Source organism: Pan paniscus, chromosome 11 (assembly GCF_029289425.2).
Source record: "Pan paniscus chromosome 11, NHGRI_mPanPan1-v2.0_pri, whole genome shotgun sequence".
Classification (NCBI taxonomy): domain Eukaryota; kingdom Metazoa; phylum Chordata; class Mammalia; order Primates; family Hominidae; genus Pan; species Pan paniscus.
This window is the reverse complement of record NC_073260.2, coordinates 27,807,702-27,831,244: the sequence shown is the minus strand read 5'-3', so window position 1 is coordinate 27,831,244 and position 23,543 is coordinate 27,807,702. Positions and strand designations below refer to the sequence as shown.

Sequence of the window (23,543 nt, the reverse complement as noted above, 5' to 3'; positions counted from 1 at the left end):
TGATTATTGTGAATACAAAGTTGCATGCAGGATTGTGTAAAGACAATGCCAGGTTGGACTGCCAGAATGAGCCAACAGCGTGTGATGTGCTTCCCCCTGCAGAGAGCGTATGACCAGACATGCAGTCAGGGAGGTTTCACATCACCAAGATTCCTATCCCAGAAATGCAGATTTTCATAGCTCTGGGAATGGAATGCAACCCTTGTGGAGAGCCTATAAACGGACGCATGGGGGGGCACCTGTCCATATGGATAAGATAGGGCTGTAAATGCCCTCATCTTGCCACGGCTCTTCTAGCCCTCTTTATGGTTAAGGCCTACTCCCTTCTGAGAATTTCTGGTCTGATTGTCTAGCTTCACCTCCTGTTTCTATGGATTGTTTGTAACCAGCTTTTGCTGCAACTGTTACTGCTGATTAATATCTTGCTAATCATAGGTTATGGAAAGACTGTGTTTCTGTTTTAAGGCTCTGTTAGAAATTACTGATGCACACACTATATTGTAAATTCTTATCTCTGTATACTGTACTTCTGCATACAGATGTATGTTAAAGAATTACTTCATCCCCATGTGACCATCTCACCTCATAATCAAATGACCCTAAATCCCTCACTAACCTATCCCTGCCCTCACTAAACTTAATAATAAATGCGGGTATATTCAGTGCTTTGGCGGCACCGCGGAACCAGAAGGCGGTGACGCCCCTGGACCCAGCTTTCACTATCTTGTGTGTGTCTATTATTTCTCAACCTGCCGATCCGCCTGGGAACAAAGAGAGAACCCTGTTGCATTGTGGGCTGCTGGCCAGATCCCGCAATAAATCATGACCTGGACAAATACTTTTTTTTTTTTTTAGTAATTAAAAGTAAGGATGGCAAAGTGAAGCTGAAAAAATGACAATTTCACATCCTTCCCTCCTTTCCAGCTAGTCAGGAAGGAGACAGAATTTCCCAAGTTGATTCCAAGATCACACAGTGAGTGAACAACATAGGCTGAAGAAATTGTAGGAGCAATGGACAGAGACAGGACCCAGCAGGAGGTAAAGAGGAGACATATTTTCCAAGCATTGGGACAAATGGAAATAATTACTTGGCCACTTGCTGCCCCATCATTGTATCACCTTCCTTCAATCTTTTGGCTGCCATTCTGCAAAAAAAAAAAAAAAAAAAAAAAATAGGTAAACAAATAAAATTCCATTCTTAATACATAGGAGCATCGGGGGACTGTTTTGAGTTTCAAGCCAAATGAAAAACTGCTGGATAAGTGTATGCGGCAATAAAACCCAGACAGATGAAGGGCTACAACTAGGTGAGATACAGGAGGAAAGCTGTTAGAGGAAGTTCTGCTCTGTGACCTCAGATAAGCACTCTGATTGGATTTTTTTATGAGTGAACACAAAAGTCTTACTGCCATGTTCAAGTAAAGATGAATTTCTACCAATGACTTTAAAAATAGAACCCAGGCACCACTGGGTAGTTATTACCCAAAACACTAGCTACGCAAAAAGATGCCAATTAACATTTTTAAACTGTATTTTCCACTTAAGATTTGAATCTTTATCAATCAGCTATGAAAAAAATGTAAAAGAATGATGGCTGTGTTATTTACCGAGGCAAAAAAATACTGAGGACTTAGTAGTCAATAAAGGCTTTTGATTTCCTCCCCTCCCTGAGTTGTCTGCTGAGTATATAAGTTTGAGTCAACCACAGATTCACCTACATTAAAAGAATACAGGTAAATGGAAGGCCAGAAAAACTGATTTTAGTCTTAGCATCTTCCTCTATCCAAATTACTTGCCAGTAGTGAAATGCACAAATTGGGGTTTGGCTTCTTTTTTCTTTATGAGACGGGGTCTTGCTCTGTTACCTAGGCTGGAGCGCGGTGGCAAGATCTTGGCTCGCTGCAACCTCTGCCTCCCTGCAACCTCTGCCTCCCAGGCTCAAGTGAGCTTTCTGCCTCACCCTTCTGAGCAGCTGGGACCACAGGCCTGCGCCACCAGGCCTGGCTACTTTTTTTGTATTTTTAGTAGAGACAGGGCTTTGCCATGTTGCCCAGGCTTTATTTTTTTCTTTTAAGGTTTTTTTTTTCCTTCTTTTTTTTTTTTTTTCTGGAAGTAATTCTGTTGAGCAGTGAAAGGCAAATTGTGCAGAGCAGATAGGAGATGGTTGGGACAAAGGGACCGAGGTGATCCCTCACTAAGCTGCTTAGACCTTTGCCTGCAAAAGACGAGCGTGCATGAATCCCATCACTGATACTGGCTGGGAGAAACAGAAGGAAAGTGACAATGTTTTAAGTCAGTTGGATATTTTAGAAGATGAACTACTTCCAAACAGCATTTAACACAGCATTAGCATTTTGAGGGGCGAAATAAATAATACCTCATGTAGGGATCCACGGTGAGGAACAAAGCTTCAAGCAGGACCTCTACAAAATAAAGCATTCCATAGGTAATTAGAAACTCAAGGCCTGAGAAGAACAATAGACACTGAGCACCACTAGACGGGGGAGGTGAGACAGGGACAAGGGTTGAGAAACTACCCATGAGGTACCATGCTCACTGCCTGGGTGACAAGATCATTCGTACACCAAACCTCAGCCACATGCGATTTACCCATATAACAAGCCTGCATATGTACCCCTAAAACTAACATAAATGTTGAAGAAAAAAACGGAACTCAAGGCCTGATGCCTTTGTTTTTGGCATTCTTTTTTTTTTTTTTTTGAGAGGGAGTCTCGCTCTGTCACCCAGGCTGGAGTGCAGTGGCGTGATCTTGGCTCACTGGAAGCTCCGCCTCCCGGGTTCATGCCATTCTCCTGCCTCAGCCTCCTGAGTAGCTGGGACTACAGCTGCCTGCCTCACAACGCCCAGCTAATTTTTTGTATTTTTAGTAGAGACGGGTTTCACCGTGTTAGCCAGGATGGTCTCAATCTCCTGACCTAGTGATCCATCCGTCTCGGCATCCTAAAGTGCTGGGATTACAGGCGTGAGCCACTGCGACCGGCCTCTTTTTTTTTTTTTTTTTTTTTTGAGACCTAGTCTTGTTCTGTTGCCCAGGCTGGAGTGCAGTGGCTTGATCTCTGAACACTGCAACCTCCATCTCCCAGGTTCAAGTGATTCTCATGCCTCAGCCTCCTGAGTAGCTGGGATTACAGGCGCCCACCACTGCACCCGGCTAATTTTTGTATTTTTAGTAGGGACGGGGTTTCACCATGTTGGCCAGGCTGGTCTCGAACTTCTAACCTCAAGAGATCTGCCCACCTTGGCCTCCCAAAGTGCTGGGATTACAGGCATGAGCCACCATGCCCAGACTGTTTTTGGTATTCTAAAAAAACACAGATAATACTTCTGCTTCAGGAATGTCTTCCCATCTGTGCTTCTATCGCAGAGACAAGAAGGGGTTCTCATTTTTGGCCCAGCCCAGTTAATAATAATAATAGTAATGCTATTTACTCAGCACTCATTCCATGCTTTACACGAATTATGTCATTTGATATTCAACAAATATTGTTTCCATTTTAGGTTAGGCTAAGTTACTTGCCCAAGGCCACATTTAAACCATTATGTTACAGTGCTCACCATATGGCTTCATCGCCAGCCCCAGTTGGTGTGAGAGAACATGCATTTTGCTGGAGTGACTCTCATGTATTCATTCTTTGGAATTTTGAATTTGAGTCATGGCCATCATAGCTTAGATGGGACTGATCACTTTGTCATGCTACTTGATTGCGTCTCCTTTTCTCAAATGCTTACCTACCTGTAAACACTCCTTAGAGACTCATCTTTATTTATTTATTTTTTTTGAGATGGAGTCTTGCTCTGTCGCCCAGGCTGGAGTGCAGTGGTGCGATCTTGGCTCACTGCAATCTCCACCTCCCGGGTTCATGCTATTCTCCTGCCTCAGCCTCCCAAATAGCTGGGAGTACAGGCGCTCACCACCACACCCAGCTAATTTTTTGTATTTTTAGTAGAGATGGGGTTTCACCGTGTTAGCCAGGATGGTCTCGATCTCCTGACCTTGTGATCTGCCTGCCTCAGCCTCCCAAAGTTCTGGGATTACAGGTGTGAGCCGCCACGCCCAGCCGAGACTCATCTTATAGTCTGAACTCTTCATATAGCTACTGGGCAGTGCTTACCTCACTGCCATCATCAGGCTTATGAGGATAGAGAGGACATCCTCCCCATAGTCTGGTCAAAGCCATGAAGAGTAATGCACTCAAGCATGAATTTCAGTTATCAATGAAAGCAGGGGAATCCTGCCACGTGACATCGAGGATTCATACTGAGAACCCTGGAAAGGTCTTTGTGGCAGATTGCAAAATGGCCACAAATAACTCCCACCCTTGTGTGCTTGTCTCCTTGCCACTTCTCCCATCAATAAATCTATTTTCTGCCTCTCGAATCTGAGCTTGGTTTTGTGATTTGCTTTGACCATGGGATATTAGCAAACGTGCACAAGTAGAGGCTTGAAAAGGGCTTGCACAGCGGGGCATGGTGGCTCACACCTTTAATCCCAGCACTTTGGGAGGTCAAGGTGGGCTGATCATCTAAGGTCAGGAGTTCAAGACCAGCCTGGCAAAGATGGGAAACCCCGTCTCTACTAAAAATGCAAACATTAATGCCAGGCACTGTGGCTCACGCCTGTAATCCCAGCACTTTGGGAGGCCGAGGCAGGTGGATCACCTGAAGTCAGGAGTTCGAGACCAGCCTGGCCAACATGGTGAAACTCCATCTCTACTAAAAATACAAAAAAAAAAAAAAAAAAATTAGCCGGGCGTGTTGGTGGGCGCCTGTAATCCCAGCTACTCAGGTGGCTGAGGCAGGGAGAATTGCTTGAACCTGGGAGGCAAAGGTTGCAGTGAGCCGAGATTGCTCCACTGCAATCCAGCCTGGGTGACAGAGCAAGACTCCATCTCAAAAAAAATACAAAAATTAGGGGGGCATGGTGGCGCACACCTGTAATCCCAGCTACTCAGGAGGCTGAGGCAAGAGAATCGCTTGGACCCAGAAGGCAGAGGTTGCAGTGAGCCAAAATCATGCCACTGCACTCCAACCTGGGCAACAGAGCAAGACTCTGTCTCAAAAAAAAAAAAAAAAAAAAAAGAGAAAGTGCTTGCACATTGGAGCTTGCCAACTACTGCTGCTCTAGATCTATGGGGCCACTATAAGAACAGAGCTCAAACTAGCCTGCTAGAAAGGCCACATAGATGAGAACTAAGGCATGCACACCAACAGAAAGCCTGCTAATCAGCAGACATGTGAGCAAGGCCCATCCTAAATTAACCATTTACCCCAGATGAGACCTAAGAAGAACCACCCAGCTTAACTCAGCCCAAATTGCCAACCCAAAGAATTGTGAACTAATAAACCATTGTTGCTTAAAGTCACTAAACTTTGGGGTAGTTTGTTATGCAGCAAAAGCTAACTCATACAGTCCCTTCCAACTGAAATATTTTTAGTATGACTTACCTCCATTTTTTAAGGGTGGGAGCTCAGCTGTCTTCAACTCAAAGTCACTATTAGTAGGATAGCCAACAAAGTGCTTCTTCAGGGTCCATGTCTTAGTACGAACCATCCTGAAGCTCCTGGAACACAGTAAATATGTAGTCAACTGCCATGAAGTGACTGCATTCTAACAGTTCTCTAGCCATCAAACTGAGACCAGACAGCACAACTACAATATCCTCAAATCCCATCATTATCATATCACGCCAACCACATTCATTTAACATCTACTATGTTTCTGGTGCTGTGCTAAGCACTTCATATAGATTACCTCATTTTATCCTTATAACTTCCCTATAAGATAGACATTAGTATCATTGCCAGTGTACAGATGAGGAAACTGAGGTTTAAAGAAATCTTCAAGACAAGGAAAAAATATAAAACAACAAAGAGAGTCAGGACTACGGTCTGGGCAGCAGAGCAAGACTCCATCCCCCCTCCCCCTCCCCCTCTCCCTCCTCTCCCTTTCCCTCTCCCCACGGTCTCCCTCTCCCTCTCTTTCCACGGTCTCCCAGTGATGCCGAGCCGAAGCTGGACTGTACTGCTGCCATCTCGGCTCACTGCAGCCTCCCTGCCTGATTCTCCTGCCTCAGCCTGCCCAGTGCCTGCGATTGCAGGCATGCGCCGCCATGCCTGACTGGTTTTCGTATTTTTTTGGTGGAGACGGGGTTTCGCTGTGTTGGCCGGGCTGGTCTCCAGCTCCTAACCGCGAGTGATCCGCCAGCCTCGGCCTCCCGAGGTGCCGGGATTGCAGACTGAGTCTGGTTCACTCAGTGCTCAATGGTGCCCAGGCTGGAGTGCAGTGGCGTGATCTCGGCTCGCTACAACCTCCACCTCCCAGCCGCCTGCCTTGGCCTCCCAAAGTGCCGAGATTGCAGCCTCTGCCCGGCCGCCATCCCATCTAGGAAGTGAGGAGCGTCTCTGCCCGGCCGCCCATCATCTGAGATGTGGGGAGCGCCTCTGCCCCGCCGCCCCGTCTGGGATGTGAGGAGCGCCTCTACCCGGCCGCCCCGTCTGAGAAGTGAGGAGACCCTCTGCCTGGCAACCGCCCCATATGAGAAGTGAGGAGCCCCTCCGCCCGGCAGCCACCCCGTCTGAGAAGTGAGGAGCCCCTCCGCCCGGCAGCCACCCCGTCTGGGAAGTGAGGAGCGTCTCCGCCCGGCCAGCCGCCCCGTCCGGGAGGGAGGTGGGGGGGTCAGCCCCCCGCCCAGCCAGCCGCCCCGTCCGGGAGGTGAGGGGCGCCTCTGCCCGGCCGCCCCTACTGGGAAGTGAGGAGCCCCTCTGCCCAGCCACCACCCCGTCTGGGAGGTGCACCCAACAGCTCATTGAGAACGGGCCATGATGACAATGGCGGTTTTGTGAAATAGAAAGGGGGGAAAGGCGGGGAAAAGATTGAGAAATCGGATGGTTGCCGTGTCTGTGTAGAAAGAGGTAGACACGGGAGACTTTTCATTTTGTTCTGTACTAAGAAAAATTCTTCTGCCTTGTGATCCTGTTGATCGGTGACCTTACCCCCAACCCTGTGCTCTCTGAAACATGTGCTGTGTCCACTCAGGGTTAAATGGATTAAGGGTGGTGCAAGATGTGCTTTGTTAAACAGATGCTTGAAGGCAGCATGCTCGTTAAGAGTCATCACCACTCCTTAATCTCAAGTACCCAGGGACACAAACACTGCGGAAGGCCGCAGGGTCCTCTGCCTAGGAAAACCAGAGTGGTCCTCTGCCTAGGAAAACCAGAGACCTTTGTTCACTTGTTTATCTGCTGACCTTCCCTCCACTATTGTCCTATGACCCTGCCAAATCCCCCTCTGTGAGAAACACCCAAGAATGATCAATAAAATAAATAAATAAATAAATAAATAAAGACTCCATCTCAAAAAAAAAAAGAACAAAAAAACACAAAAAAACAGCAACAGCAAAGAACTTCTTCCCAGCCACTGCTAGGCTAGAGTTTCTCTACGGCACTGAACAGTTACCGGAAGTGCGAATATTCCATTCCGTTTCTCATCTCACATGGAGTGAATTCTAAGAAAAAGCATCAAACAGAAAGAACCCAATAGATAGAAGTCCATGCACCTCTTTCAGATGGAAACAGCCAGGCATTTCAAGGCAGTCTCAGAACTCCTGAAAACCACCGGAGGGCGCCGCTGCTCCGCCCCATTTTCAGGTGCATTTTTTTTAAAAAAAAAAAAATACTTTTTTTTCTCTCTTTTCTTGTAGAGTGGAGCCTCACTGTGTTGCCTAGGCGATCCGCCCGCCTCGGTCTCCCAAAGTGCTGGGATTACAGGTGTGAACCACTTGCACTCAGCCATCGGGTGCGAATTTTCTTTGGCCCAGGAGGGATTTGAGTTTAAACTCCACACCAAACCGATTTTAAGCTGAAACGCTACACCAAAGCAAGGGAAGATGATGAAGGCTGCCCCGAGCTGGGGGTTCAGGATGTTCTGCTTGGACTGAACTCTGCCGAATCACTTGGGACCTGCGCCTTCCCGGGGGTGCATCCGCTACAAACAATCCAGTTACGAAACCATTTGGAGCCGCCAGTGATCTCCCCAGCTCCCCTACCGGTGCCGCGGGAGGGGACACGGGTGACCTGGAGGGAGCACTCCCGCATTGCGAGGGAGCCAGGGGGGCGGTCTGATCTGCAGCGCGGGGTTGTTCCTTCTTTTCTTTTTTTAAAATTAAGACTTTTTTTGTGACGGAGTCTCGCTCTGTCGCCCAGGCTGAAGTGCAATGGCGCGATCTCAGCTCACTGCAACCTCCGTCTCCCGGGTTCAAGCGGTTCTCCTGTCTCAGCCTCCTGAGTAGCTGGGATTACAGGCGCCCGCCACCACGCCCAGCTAATTTTTGTACTTTTAGTAAAGACGGGGTTTCCCCATATTGGCCAGACTGGTCTAGAACTCCTGAGCTCAAATGATTCGCCCGCCTCGACCTTCCATAGTGCTGGGATTACAGGCGTGAGCCACCGCGCCCGGCCTTACGTATCATTTTTACGTTGAGACATTTGCAGTTTACTCTGTTATTTCGAAATACACATTATTGGCTCTAGTCACTCTGCTGTGCAACAGATCTCAGAACCTACTCCTCTCGTCTCTGAACTTCGTACCCTTTGGCCAACAAGCCCCCATTCCCCCCCGAACCCGCTCCCAGCCTCTGGCAACCATCATTCTAGTCATTATTTCTATGAGTTCAACTTCTTTAGAGTCCACACATCTTTGTCCCTTTCCCCAAAAAAGCAACCGCTGGGCTTCCAAACTCGCTCCAAGTCCAGAAGCCCTCCTGGAAAGGGTCTGGTCGCAGAGGGGCGAAGTCCCAGGAAGGTCTCGCCCGCCCGAGGAGGGGGCCTGGCGCGGCGCCCGGCCTTTGCCGCTCGCCCTTTGCTCCCACCCTCGCCGCCCGCCTCCCGCCGCCCGCCGCCCGCCACCCGCCACCCGCCGCCCGCCGCCCGCCACCCGCCACCCGCCGCCCCTTGCCCATTCCCGAATCCCCACCCCGATCTTTCTTCTTCTACCCTCCCCCAGTTGTGCAGTCCCGCAAGTTCCCTGGCCAGCCCCCTCCCGGGTGCAGGAAGCTACCGGGTGTCCCGGGTTGTAACCAAGCTTTCCTATTCCCTCCGGCGCGCCGCTCCAAGCTCTCCAAGGAACTGCGGGGGCGGGAGGCGTCGGGACCTCGGCTCCCAAGATCCTCCGAGTGCAAGACCCAGCGGTCATTTCGACGTAAGGGGAGGCGGTCTAAGAGCAAACCTCCTCCACTGGGGCGTCTAGAAACTTGGCAGGAAGAAAGCAAGGGGGTTAGAGGAGGGAGAAAAGTGAAGGAAAGAAAGCAGGAGGTCTACTTACAGGAGCCCGAAGGTTCCACTGCCTGGGGAAGGCGGCTGGGACTGCGCAGCCGGGCGCCCGGGGTCCGACTTATGACAGGTACCAAGAGAGGGTGGGGCCACCCCAGGGCGGGGCTGCTTCTTTAGGGTGAGAGCCCGGCCCCGAAAGGGTCACAGGAGGAAAACCAGGGTCCGGGAAATCTGAGTGCATTTGTGTGTGTGCGCGCGCGTATCTCTGTGTGCCTATGTGCATGTGCGCGCGCGTATGTGTGCATGTGTGCGTGTGTGTGCGTGCGCGCCCGCGCGCCCGTTTGTGTGCGTGTAGGGGGTTGGGAACTCCTGATAGGAAAATTCCTAACAGAACTTTGTCCAGCTGACACTGGACCTCCGCCTGGGGTCCTAATTTGGAGCCCGGCGGAAATATGCCCCTTGGGGGAACCAACCGTGGCATCTGCCAAGCAGGCCGGAAGGGTCCAAAGGCAGGGCCTGGGGCGGCCGCAGCCCTAATAAGCCCCCGGTGCTGGCTCCGATCCCTTGGCTCCCCGTCAGCCGTGCCGCTTGCCCGCAGTGCAAGGTTTCGCCCAGGGCTGCGGTGCAGACACCCTGCCTGTCTGTCCCCAGTCCGCCTGCTGAACACCTACTCGCCTTCCATCAGCCAATTCAAGGTCACCTCTGTGAACCCTTGCCAGACTCCCCCAGGCAGGAGTGAGCACTCTTGCCACTGAGGCACCCCACCCATCACACCCTAGCAAACATGAGGCCTTGACCTGGCTTCTGCAAGGAGAGGTGGTCTCAGGCAGGGGTTGAACGTGAAGCTAAGTCGTTGGTATTAGACGACTGCAGGTTCGAAGCCTGCACCTGCCACTTACTAGTGGTGTAGCTTTCAAAGACTTACTTACCTTCTCCTTGCCTCACTCAGTTCAGCCATCTGCAAGATGGGGATAAGAAGAATGCCTAACTTCCAGTCATTATGAAGATTCAATGTCTTTAATTAATTTATTTAATTTTAATTATTTTGAGGTCTTGCTCTGTCACCCAGGCTGGAGTGCAATGGTGGGTATCATAGCTCATTGCAGCCTTGAACTCCTGGACTCAGGTGATCCTCCTTCAGCCTCCCTAGAAGCTGGGATTACAGGCCCACCACCACACCCGGCTCAATGTCTCTCCTTGTAAGGATACCCGCCATATTGGATTAGAGCCCCACTTGTCAGCCTCCGTTTAACTTAAACACGTCTTTGAAGGCCTTGTCTTCAAATACTGTCAAGTGGATTAGGGCTCACTAATATGGCCTCATGTAACCTTAATTACCTCTTTAAAGGCCCTGTCTACAAATACAGTTACATTCTGAGTACTGGGACTTGGGGATTTTAACACATGAAATTGGGGAAGACACAGTTCAGCCCATAACAGAGTGTGTGGACCAAGCGTGGTGGACGCATGCCACGGGATATACGCAGCATCAGAAGCCCTGGGTTCCATGTACATAAAGCAACTTGGATGGACCCTAAAAACACAATGCCGAGAGTTGAATTCTTCACACTAATCAGAGTTGGTGGCACTTTATCCCCACTGGTCTGCCAAATTCTTTCTTTCTCACTCTCTCCCTTCTCATTAATTTATGTAACTTAAAATAAAACAAAACTCCATTCCCAGGCTGGGTGCTGTGGCTCATGCCTGTAATCCTAGCACTTTTGGAGTCTGAGACAAAAGGACCACTTGAGGCCAAGCATTCAAGACTTGTGTGGGCAACATAGCTTTAACCTGGGAGGTGGAGGCTGCAGTGAGCTGCGATCGTGGCACTGCACTCTAGCCTGGGTGTCTAAGTGAGATCCCGTCTCAAAAGAAAACCAAAAAAACTCAATTTCCTGCTTTTCTCCTCCTACTATAGGTAACTACTGTGATGTATTTGATTTGCATACAGTTTTTTTTTCCATGTTCTTACATAATGTGCACTGTGGTCATATACATTTAATTTATAGAAACGGTATTGGGTTACATATCGCATTCTGCTTCTCTCTTTTTTTTTTCTTTTAAGATAACTTGTTACAGAATCACTGTTTCTTTTGGATATTAGAAGTGTTAATAAAATTGCAGGCATAAAAAGTCTTTGCAAAGTAAGAATAAGAGAAAAAAGTGCCAGAAACACAGAGTGGCTCACATATTTACTCACTTGTCCATAAATTGAAGATACAGATAAGATTGGGCCGCACCAGGTCAAACAAAATCTGTTTCCCAAACTTGATGACTCAGTCAGTCTCAAAGGCTGCAGCTTGTCAAGTCATGGTGATTAAGTTAAATCACAGCTGTTACATACTCGCACACAGAGAGTTAGAATATGGAATAAAGGATCAAGGAAAAAGATTTTCCTTTGCTTTACCCCAAGACAAAACTCTACTCAATTCAGTTCTCTGATCTTAGGTTTCAATGAGTTCTGATCTAACTGTGGAGGGAACAGTTCACTTAAAACAATAAAGCAGTAACAAACAAGTAATTAAAAAATGCTTTTTTTATCAAATAATTCAGATAATACAGATGTGTACACTATAAAAAGCAAAAGTCATTGTTATCTGTTTGGTGGAAATTTCTTTTGGATTTTTTTTTTGTACTTCAAAAACAGACAGACTTAGTCAGGGGTGGTGGCTCATGCCTATAATCCCAGCACTTTGGGAGGCCAAGGTGGGTGGATCACTTGATGTCAGAAGTTCGAGACCAGCCTGGCCAACATGGTGAAACCCCATCCCTACTAAAACTACAAAAATTAGCTGGGCATGGTGGCGGGCGTCTGTAGTCCCAGCTCCTTGGGAGGCTGAGGCTGGAGAATCACTTGAATACAGGAGGTGGAGGTTGCAGTGAGGCAAGATCATGCCACTGCACTCCAGCCTGGGCGACACAGCAAGACTCTTTCTCAAAAACAAACAAACAAACAAAAACAGACAGATTTGTCCCCCACTTTTTCCTCTACAACTTCCATTTCATTGGTCTGGTGGGATAATGCTTGAGAAATAATTATAACAACAAACAGTAATATTTGTCTCATAATTGCAGGAATTCCTGAATACATGTGGAACACTGCGTTTGAAGAGATAGTGATTATCCTCTCTGCACAGCACAGAGGAGATGCAATCTCGCACTAGAATAGCCCTTGGTATCCAGTATTTCTAGTCCTCATGATGACCCAAGGAAGGGTCATCAACAGGTTTGCATGCCCACTGCATAGTATAGACCAATTACACTAAGACAGCAGGGATGCAGCAAAGAAAGAGTTTAATGATCACAGGCCACCCAGCAAGGAAGTGGAAGGAAACCCTCAAATCTGTCTCCCAAGAAGTTCTGGCCTGGGGCTTTAAGAGGATTGTGGAGAGTGAGGGGCTGGAAAATTGGGGTTGCTGGTCGGTTGGGGCAAGGGGAATAAAATCATCGCAAAGTGGAAACTGTATTTTTTGATGAGGTAGCTCCTCGGGGAGTCCTTCAGGTCAGCTGCATCAGTGTGGTCCTTCAGCTGACATCAGTAGTTTCTTCCATATGCAGGACCTGAAGGAATATCTCAAAGTGAAAACATTTCATAATGTTCGAGTTGCTATTTAAAGAGCAGTTAAGGTGAACTATAATCTTGTAACTGGGTCTAGTGATTCTAGAACAATAGGCACCAAAGTGTGAGGAAGCAGATGGGAGAGTGTGCCGAGTTAATCATGAATGCTGAACCTGCTGCCAGCTTGGTTTGTTTTTGTTTCTCCCTCCCTCCCTTCTTTCCTGATTAATTTTATATATTTTTTGAGATGGAGTCTCGCTCTGTCTCCCAGGCTGGGGTGCAGTGGCATGATCTTGGCTCACTGCAACCTCTACCTCCTGGGTTCAAGGAATTCTCCTGTCTCAGCCTCCTGAGTAGCTGGGCCTACAGGCACACACCACCATACCAGGCTAATTTTTGTATTTTTAGTAGAGACAGAGTTTCACTATATTGGTCAGGCTGGTCGTGAACTCCTGACCTCAGGTGATCCACCCGCCTCAGCCTCCCAAAGTCCTGGGATTACAGGTGTGAGCCACCGTGCCCGGCCTAATTTTATAAAGTTTATAGGGGCAGTTTCAGAAGCAAATATTACCGTCATCTTCCTTGGAGCCTCAGGAAACTGAAAGTCTGAGAGGTAAAACAACGTAGACAAGATCACATAGCTAGTCAGTAGCAGGGTTGAGATTTGAATCTCAGTCCATGTCAAAGTCCTACACTTTTCTCTGTTCCATTCACGTTGACAGCCCAATTCTGTTGCTGTTGGGGGTGCCACTATGCCGCAGATCTATTGGACTGAACAAAGGGGGCAAACGCGGGAATAAAAGACAGTAGACAAAAGAGTATATTTGGAAGAAGGAGTCAGCGGGAACCTAGCCTCTAGTGGACAAGGGTCCTGAGCTTTACACAGCCCTCCGTATTTATTAGGTAAAAGAGATAGCGAGAAGCAGGGGTGATAGTTGAGTAATTGTCAGTCGGCCGTCTGGTTCACAGCAGGCTTGCGAGACTGCATCCTTTGAACAATAGGCCCTAATTTTCTCAGTAGATAACTATGGGGGGAATTCACCCCCAATATTTCCACGTAGGTTCTTTCTATTTTCCCTAAGTGTCGGCTGGTCTGAGAAATAAAGAGAAAGAGTACAAAGAATACAAAAGAGCCCGGCGCCAGGGAGTGATATCCCTCAGCAAAGCTTTCGGTGGCAGGGCAGTGTGAGTTTGCCCACATCCTGCATTCATGATAAACAATTTGCTGTTTGATCATATAGCCTCCAGCGGAATGCTGAGTTGGTCATGTCCCACGGGCCTTCGGCCCCCTGCACTTTCAGCTTTCCAGTACAGGTGAAGTAGATTCCTTTTGTAGGTAAGAACAAACTTAGGGAAGGTTACTAATGAGATTTCTGTAAACCCCTATCAGCGATGTCATTTCTGGCATGCAAACATGCTGCACGTCTTGGAATGTCATCTCATCCTAGCTTCCCCTTCCAGCCTCTCCTTCTACCCTCCTGTCTCCACTTGGGTAGCGTCTGCTGTAATTCTGTGGTGGGACTTCTGCCTCTTGATGGATGGCTGGGCTGAGACAAGGGCAACGAAAGTACAAAAAAACCCTGAAACATCCTTTTGCGTCAGTCAGTAAGAAAGTGTGCAAAATGTGATGGAAACACGAAAGAGTAGGGGATGTGTCAAAAGGAACACAGAAACCACCTTAAAGGAGCTTCTTCCATTGGCCAAATCTAAGACAATCTGCACATAAAAACCGGCAATAAAATTAGCATTTTATTATTGTAGCACCCTACAATTAACGATAGCAATTAACATGTTAATGGTTAACCCTTAATAGTTTAAGGTAAAAATCAATCAATCAATAAGTAACAGAAAATATGTTAATGGATGAACATATTTTATCACCCCTAAAATAAGTTACCAAGAGTTCATAAACACAGAAGTAAGAAAAGGAGGGCTGGGCTCAGTGGCTCAACGCCTGCAATCCCAGGACTTTGGGAGGCCAAGGTGGGTGGATCACTTGAGGCCAGGAGTCCAACACCACCTTGGCCAACATGACGAAACCCCATCTCTTCTATAAACACAAAAGTTAGCCTGGCATGGTGGCACACAGCTATAGTCCCAGCTACTGTGGAGGCTAAGGCATGAGAATCGCTTGGGCCTGAGAGGTGGAGGTTGCAGTGAGCTGAGATCACATCACTGCACTCCAGCCTGGGTCACAGAGTGAGAGAGACCCTGTCTCAAGGAAAAAAAAAAAAAAAAAAAAAATTCCTGACAGTAGAATGCCACAGTTTTGAAACCATTTATTAATAATTGACTCAGGCAAGAATCATGAAAGCTAAAAGAAGGTGAAAGTTTAATAAGGAACAGAGTGTCTACATGTTCTAAGCGTATCTCTTCACAGATTGTTTATTAAAGGGGAAAAAGGTAACTTTACGGTGGAAAAACCTGACAGATAAGAGGTCAAAGTCAATATCATCAATGAGACCAACAGATATTATCTGTGCTTTCTCATATTATGCCTTGAGAAGGACACAACATCAATTCTGTGGTTTCCTGACTGAAATACATAATCTGGATTTAGCCATGAGGAAACAGCAGACAAACTCAAATTGGGGGACCTTCTACAAAACAGCTAGTTTGTAAGTTTCAAAAGTGTCAAGGTCATGGAGTCAAAGAAAGATTGAGGAACTGTTAAAGAGATATGATAACGAGATGAAGCTGAATTACATGGCTGGGGAGGGGCGCAGATAATTATAAAGATCATGGTTGAAACAACGGGTAAAATTTGAATATGAACTAAAGATTAGATCAGGAGTTGGCAAACTGGCCAAATCCAGCCCACTGCCTATTTTTGTACAGCCTGCAAGGTAATAATGGTTTTTACATTTTAAAAATATTATAGTAGGCCAGGTGCGGTGGCTCAAGGCTGTCATCCCAGCACTTTGGGAGGCTGAAGCACGCGGATCACGAGGTCAGGAGATGGAGACCATCCTGGCTAACATGGTGAAACCCCGTCTCTACTAAAAATACAAAAAAAATTAAAAAAAAAAAACATTAGCAGGGTGTGGTGGCGGGCACCTGTAGTCCCAGCAACTCAGGAGGCTGAGGCAGGAGAATGGCGTGAACCCCGGAGGCGGAGCTTGCAGTGAGCCAAGATTGCACCACTGCACTCCAGTCTGGGCAACACAGTGAGACTCCATCTCAAAAAAAAAAAAAGAAATAGCATGAAGATCACAGCTATCTTCTTGCACCTGCCATCTTTCAAGTGCATTTAGCTTAACTACTCTGTGCACCAGACTAGCATATTTTAACCTCATCAGTGGTAATAAAATGTTAAGAAGCTTGATGTAGCCAGTCCACAATGTACACAGATATCAAAACATCATGTTGTACTCCATACATATTTATAATTTGTACTTGTTAATTAAAATAAATTTTAAAAACATAACTAGGTGCAGTGTTTCTGTGTCCAGGCATTTGTGGGATGAGAGGAAGGTAAATTTAAATTGAGAGCCTCCCTGTGGTTCTAATCCACTTGGGGCAGAATCTCTCTGAAGCAGCCTCTGACTTGGTAATTTTCTAGGAAAGAATTAGGGAATGGTGGCCGGGTGCAGTGGGTCACTCCTGTCATCCCAGCACTTTGGGGGACCAAGGTGAGAGGATTGCTTGAACTCAGGAGTTCAAGACCAGCATGGGCAACATAGCGAGAAACTCATCTCTACCAAAAAATTTTAAAAATTACTTGGCTGTGGTGGGGCATGCCTGTAGTTCCAGCTACTTGAGAGGCTGAGGTGGGAGGCTCACCTGAAGCTTGGGAGATTGTGGCTGCAGTGTGCTATGATTGTGCCACCGCCTTCCAGCATGGCTGGCAAAGTGAGACTGTCTAAAAAAAAAAAAAAAAAAAAAAAGGAAAAAAAAGATTTAGGGAATGAATCAGGAATAAGATTAATCAAAGTTTTTTTGCTTTTCTTTTTTTTTTTGAGATGGAGTTTTTCTCTTGTCGCCCAGGCTGGGGTGCAACAGTGTGGTCTCGGCTCACTGCAACCTCCATCTCCTGGGTTCAAATGATTCTCCTACCTCAGCCTCCCAAGTAGCTGGAATTATAGGCACTCGCCACCACGCCATCTAATTTTTGTATTTTTCGTAGAGATGGGGTTTTGCCATGTTGGTCACGCTGGTCTCGAACTCCTGACCACAGGTGATCCACCAGCCTCGGCTTCCCAAAGTGCTGGGATGACAGGCATGAGCCACTGCACCTGGTCAAAGATTTTCTTTTTTTAACTGCCCCCCGACCCGCCACAGCCTTATTAATTTGCTTATTTTAAGTTGTGAGTATACGCAAATGATGTTTTCTTTTCTTTTTTCTTTTTCTTTTCTTTTTTTTTTTTTTTGAGACATTCTCACTCTGTAACCCAGGCTGGAGTGCAGTGGCACAATCTCGGCTCACTGCAGCTTCCACTTCCCAGGTTCAAGCGATTCTCGTGCCTCAGCCTCCCGAGTAGCTGGGATTACAGGCATGAGCCACTATGCCCAGCTAATTTTTGTATTTTTAGTAGAGACGGGGTCCCACCATGTTGGCCAGGCTGGTCTGGAACTCCTGACCTCAGGTGATCCGCTTGCCTTGAGGTCAGGTCGTGAGACACCTGTGGCCTTGTAAGAGCACTCAAACCGTATTCTCAGGAGGCTGTTTTCAGCGTTCCTTATCACACCACACACTCCACTCCCTGTCCTGTTTTCAGGGTCGAGGAGTTTCATTCTCACGCACAAATAACATACACACAGTGCCTCAGTATTTTTCCATGTCCCAACCTCAAATGCCTTCTACATAAGCTTGAATATGTTGCTGTGCGCCCCACACACACTATTTTTTTTTTTTTTTTTTGAGATGGAGTCTTGCTTTGTCACCCAGCCTGGAGTACAATGGCACGATCTCGGCTCACTGCAACCTCTGCCTCCCTGGTTCAAGTGATTCTCCTGCCTCAGCCTCCTGAGTAGCTGGGATTACAGGCATGCACTACCACGCCTGGCTAATTTTTGTATTTTTAGTAGAGACGGGGTTTCACCATGTTGGTTAGGCTGGTCTCAAATTCCTGACCTCATGATCCACCTGCCTGGGCCTCCCAAAGTGTTGGGATTACAGGCATGAGCCACCATGCCCGGCACCCCCCAACACTATTATAGTCACAGTTGAACGCAGTTCCAGCGGAATCTGCCTCAGCAGGATGATTGTAGGTTGTGTTTTCAGAGATGGTGCCTTCTGGCATAGTAGTGTTTTCCATAAAAATGTTTTTTTCGAGATGAGTGTGTTGTTATAGCCATATCCTGGAACTTTTTTAGTGAGAAAAAAAAAGGAAATAACATTTTTTTAAAAAAACAAGAAGGATGAAGAGGATGAAAGCTAACTATTCAAAACCCCAGTACTACAGGTGAGTAGCTTACAGGTTCTTTTTTATTTCTTTCAGACAGGGTCTTACTCTGTTGCCCAGGCTAGATGGAGTACAGTGGTACCATCACGGTTCACTACACACTCTACCTCCCTGGGCTCAGGTGATCCTCCCACCTCAGCCTCCCAAGTAGCTGGGACTACAGGCACTTGTCACCACACCCAGCTAATCCTTGTATTTTTTCTGGAGACAGGTTTTCACTATGTTGGCCAAGCTGGTCTCAAACTCCTGACGTCAAGTGATCCACGCACCTCAACCTCCCAAAATGCTAGGATTACAGGTGTGAGCCTTTGCACCTGGCCTACAGTTTATCTTGTGTACTAATCTATTTCACTCTCTAAATGAGCAAAGTGGGAGATCATTGTCATGGCCAAAGTTACATGGCCAAGACAAGCTATGCTCTGGGAGTCCCAGGTTCTTCTGTGTGGGCACTTTCCTGGCATATGCTAAATGATGGGAAAGTCTGGGTCTCATGTTTCTGTGTGGTCCTCACCTCATTCGACTTCTGCTCTTTCTGTTCACTCTGGGCTTCCGTGCTCTCATTGATACAGTTCTCAATTCTTGCTGCTCACTGAGAAGCTTCGTTAGGAGGCCTGTCCTAGAGATGAGCTTGGCACAGGCCAGTTGCAAATGGGTCTCAGTGCAGTCCGTCTTCAAGGTCCGGATAACATGAGAAACAAGCCTTCTCACATCGTTGTTGGGGATGAGGGACCGTAGCTGCTGGTTTAGCTGAATTTCAAACTGGTCACCTGGGGATGAGAGCAATGGGTAATTGAAGCTTTTGGGCTCGGGGGACAGGTCAGTGCCCACGTTGTTGTATTCCCACTGTGTTTCACTGGTTTGTTTAACAGTCGTCTCTAAGTTTAACGCAGTCCCAGTGGAATCTGCCGCAGGAGGATGATTGTAGGTTGTGTTTTCAGAGATGGTGCCTTCTGGCATAGTAGCATTTTCCATAAAAATGTTTTCTTCAAAGGCATTTCTTGCAGTGGTGTTTTCTACATTAGTGTTTTCTATAAAAGGTTCTGAAAAGGCAAATACTTCTGGAAAAGGATTTTCCTGAGGACTCAGATCCCCTAAAGACTTCACCCTCATGACTTGATCACCTCCTAAAGGCCCCACCTACTAACACCATTATCTTGGGACTAGAATTTCAACATATGAATTTTGTGGGAACACAAACATTTAGACCGTAGCAGCAGGGAACCCAGGGATCTGGGTTGTTAGTGGTGATCTAGGTGTGAGGGTGAATGTGTGTGTACCTATGTGTAATCAAAATGGTCTTGTATTCCCTAATGCCCCACTCTGCACACATCACTGAGGTCCCGGGGCTGTACTCCATCATCTCAGAAGTGTCTCCCAGCCGCAACTCCTGCCTGGCATTCTGAGACCACACAATGTATGTGGAGGGCTATGCTTGCTATCTCATGATTTCATTCCAGGTTATCATCTCCCCGATACTGACTTGTGTGCACCACACACTCCCATCTTGCCATCTCCTTGCCTCCACACAGACATCAGACAATCTCATTTCACATGTACCCCACCAGCCCCATGTTGGCTCCCCAAGATTCTCTTTGTATGGGGCGGGGGTTTGACAACAACAAACCATTTCCCTGCCAGAGTACTACCTGCCCAGCTAGAAGCTTTTGGCAGGAAAACGGGAGTCAGGAAGTGAGTGGTCTGTAGTCTTTGATCTTTCTGAAAGGCTGGGAAGAAGAAACGTTTCCTGGTTGGGTCCCCAAAGCTGAGGCTGAGAGCTCTGCCTGGACACTTCTGGGCATGATTGTTCTGGCTGGCGCTAAAATGCAATGCTGGTGTTTGCTAATTCGTTCACCACACTTGCCAGGCCTCATGAAAAGATGCCTGCCAGGAGAGGAACCAGGAATCATGAGTTGGCTGAGTCGACACAGCATAAAGCTCAACTTAAACAGTTTATGGGTATTTTATTTCTGTTCTCTTTTTTCCTTGGTTCTGGTTTTCTAGCTTTGTATTACTATTATCAGAGTGGGCATAAATTTCAGTTCAATTTAGTTCAGATAGGATTCCAGCTGGGCGCAGTGGCTCATACCTGTAATCCAAGTACTTTGGGAGGTTGAGGTGGTGGATGGCCTAAGGCCAGGAGTCTGAGACCAGCATAGGCAATGTGGTGAAACCCCAGCTCTACGAAATTTTTTTTTTAATTAGCTAGGTATGGTGGTGCATGTCTGTGGTCCCAGCTAATTGGGAGACTGAAGAGGGAGGATAACCTGGGCCTGAGGAAGTCGATGCTGCAGTGAGCTATAATCACGCCACTGCACTCCAGCGTGGGTGACAGAGAGACCCTGTCTCAAAAAAAAAAAAAAAAGATTCCAAGGTGCTTTGTTATAATCACTCCCTGGCAAATGCTTTCAGCTTCCTTGCTTTTTTCTTCCTCCATCAGTCACGCCTGGTATAACCCTAACCCCGAATAAAAGCAATCACTGACTTTTCCACGCCTTCCCATGAGCCCCTGAACATTGTTGGCAAAAATTACTTAACTAGACTGACTGGTTTTCCTCTAATGATCACAAACGACACAAAGGCACACACGACACTGCCCAGTAACCCCAGAGATTCTCCAGGAAATTTGCTTACTCGCAAAACTTGATGACAATTTTATCCTTTCGCACGGTTCTCAAGCCTCACCCCTCAACTATTCTTACCTGATGCTTCACTGAGAGATTAAAACAGATTAGACCAGAGACTTTGTGTTTTTATGGTCAAGACTACAAACTTTTCTGCATATGCATCCATCTTCACTTCTTTCTTTCTTTCTTTCTTTCTTTCTTTCTTTCTTTCTTTCTTTCTTTCTTTCTGTCTCTTTCTCTCTTTCTCTCTCTCTCTCTTTCTTTCTGTTTTTGAGACAGGGTCTCACTGGGTTGCCCAGGCTGGAGTGCAGTGACACAATCTCGGCTCACTGCAACCTCCGCCTCCCAGGTTCAAGCCTTTCTCCTGCCTCACCCTCCCGATTAGCTGCGACTACAGGCATGTGCCACCACACCGGGCCCATCTTTCACTTTTCTTTCTGTGAAAATGGAGGCAGCTTCTCTCCTCCTACCAAAGGTTAATGTACTTGGGATGCATTTCTCCTAACCTTCCTAGGCTACCTGGATTATTTCTTTTCTCCTGCATAACTAACCTCTTCTGAACCAACTAGGATACTTTCCACTGCAAGTAAAAAGACAAAGGCCATCAGCAGACTGAACACTCCCAAATTTATATCTCCTGCCCAGGATGTCTTCCAGGCTCCATCGATTAATGGGCTGAAGAGCCTCCTGTGTCCAGCCTGGGCAACATGGCAAAACCTCGTCTCTACGAAAAATACAAAAATTAGCCAGGTGTGGTGGGGTGTGCCTGTAGTCCCAGCTACTCGGGAGGCTGAGGTGAGAGGATCGCTTGAGCCCCGGTGGTTGAGGCTGCAGTGAGCTGAGATCATGCCACCGCACTCCAGTCTCGGTGACAGAGCAGAGGGAGACTCTGTCTCAAGAATTAAAAAAAAAAAAAAAGTCACCTGGACATTTTCCCCATGGCATCTTAAACTTAACATGTTCTAAACTGAACTGATTTCTACCTGGAACAGATGCTTCTAGCTGCATTCTCTCTTGGTTCTTTGCTAGCAAGTATCCCCATGTTGTTTAGAATAGTAACATGTCTAGCGAAAAAATTGCCAGCCAAGCTCCTTTATTGTTAGAAGTGATCACATGACAATTCTGCCTGGAGGTATGAGCAGAAGTTACTGGATAGGGCCTCCAGGAAAGCTTTTTAGAAGTGGGCAGAACACACTCTCTCTTTTTTTTTTCTGCATGGAACATGCACGGAAGTAGAGCAGCCACTTCATGATCATGAGGTCCACAAGCCGAGAGTGAAAAAGCAGAAGGTTAGAAGGACCCTGGGAAACAACATCATGGGATCCCAACATTAGTTCTGGGATGTTACAGGAAAAAAATGATGCCCTACTTGTTTTTTTGTTTTGTTTTGTTTTTGAGATGGAGTCTCACTCTGTCGCCCAGGCTGGAGTGCAGTGGTGCAATCTAGGTTCACTGCAACCTCCGCCTCCCAGGTTCAAGCGATTCTCCTGCCTCAGCCTCCTGAGTAGCTGAGTCTACAGGCACGTGCCACCACACCTGGCTAATTTTTTGTTTTTTTAGTAGATACAGGGTTTCACCGTGGTAGCCAGGATGGTCTCGATCTCCTGACCTCGTGATCTGCCCGCTTCGGCCTCCCAAAGTGCTGGGATTACAGGCGTGAGCCACCGCACCTGGCCGCCATTACTTGTTTAAGCTACTATGTATAGCAGACATTTTGTTACAAGCAACTGAACCAAGCCTTAGCTATACACCACTCAACCCTACTTCTCCCTAGCCTTCTCCATTAGTAATTGGGACCTCCAGCGCCAAATCCAGAGGTGGGCAAGTTATCCGGGATTCTTCTCTCTTAACACCCACCTACAATCCAATCTATAAGCAAGTACTGCAGCATCTCCTCCAAAATATTCCTATTCATGCACTTGTCTTTACGAGCCTTGCCACTACCTGGTTCAAGCAACCATCATCTCCTAAAATAACCTGATACTGGTCCCTTTGCCTATCCCCTTGCCTCCTTTCAGTCTTTTCAGCATCTAGCAGCTAGAAGGAGCTTTTAAAATGCAAACTGGGCATCAGTACTGGCAGATACTAAAACTTCCAGGAAGGACATGAACTGCTTTGCCTAAGAGAGAGAGAAAAAAAAATTTGGAACTCCCCAATTTAGAATGAAAAATTAAGAAAATGGAACTCCCCATTTTAGAAGGAAAATTTAAGAAAAGAGTAGAGAGAATGGCTCTGGGTTACATAATGGATTCCTTAATCACTGGCTAAGAAATAAAAAAGGAACCTCTGAATATTGGAATGAATTAATTTTCTTGTGGAAATTGGTGAAGGGGCTAAATATCCTAATGATCTTGGAACAAAATAGAGCTCACATTTAAAAATAGCTAGCAGGACGCAGGAGGAGGCAAGCCCAGGGAGCTCACAGGCATTGTGGGAGAACTTTGGACTATCATGGAACATAGAACTTGGATTTGTTCCAATTTAATCAGACCTCGGAAGGGCAGAGGAGCCACCCACAGATGGCTTTGGGTTATGTTTGGGTTTTACTTGCCAGGTTGGGGGCATTGTTTAGTTATCAGCTGTTGGTCATGCTGAACTGTGAAACAGGCGTCATTCCTTAATTGAGGTCTTATTACCTTGGTTTGTGAATTATGTGGGAAGGGTAAG

General features: G+C 47.0%; 2 protein-coding genes across 3 annotated transcripts in view; both read right to left on the bottom strand.

Annotated features, from left to right (window-relative positions):
• Window positions 1–15,062, bottom strand: part of PTGR1 (prostaglandin reductase 1) — a 43,950-nt gene extending 28,888 nt beyond the window's left edge. The window contains exons 1-4 of one of the 2 annotated variants that reach the window (XM_003810866.4): window positions 9,341–15,062; window positions 5,467–5,582; window positions 2,378–2,423; window positions 1,089–1,145 (exon numbers count right to left, since the gene is read on the bottom strand). In XM_003810866.4, the coding sequence (XP_003810914.1) occupies window positions 1,089–1,145; window positions 2,378–2,423; window positions 5,467–5,572 (209 nt within the window). In that variant the 5' untranslated portion in view covers window positions 5,573–5,582; window positions 9,341–15,062. Of the gene's footprint in view, window positions 1–1,088; window positions 1,146–2,377; window positions 2,424–5,466; window positions 5,583–9,076; window positions 9,230–9,340 lie in introns of those variants that run through there. The other variant, XM_003810867.6, reaches the window with a different exon arrangement.
• Window positions 12,566–23,524, bottom strand: LOC100978870 (putative protein LRRC37A5P). The gene is made up of 3 exons (XM_003810865.4): window positions 22,734–23,524; window positions 18,764–19,019; window positions 12,566–12,849 (listed from the first exon to the last, which is right to left on the bottom strand). The coding sequence occupies exons 1-3, from the start codon at window positions 22,789–22,791 to the stop codon at window positions 12,801–12,803; spliced, it is 363 nt and encodes a 120-aa protein (XP_003810913.3). The 5' UTR covers window positions 22,792–23,524; the 3' UTR covers window positions 12,566–12,800.
• Window positions 23,525–23,543: the final 19 nt, after the last annotated feature.

Excerpts from the sequence above, each read along its gene's own strand:
- LOC100978870 (XM_003810865.4), bottom strand. The coding sequence starts at position 22,791 with ATGAATAGGAATATTTTGGAGGAGATGCTGCAGTACTTGCTTATAGAT. Across the intron at positions 19,020-22,733 it reads GCTTATAGATTGGATTGTAG|GTGACCAGTTTGAAATTCAG; the intron begins GTGGGTGTTAAG and ends TCTCATCCCCAG. Across the intron at positions 12,850-18,763 it reads AAGAGCAGAAGTCGAATGAG|GTCCTGCATATGGAAGAAAC; the intron begins GTGAGGACCACA and ends ATATTCCTTCAG.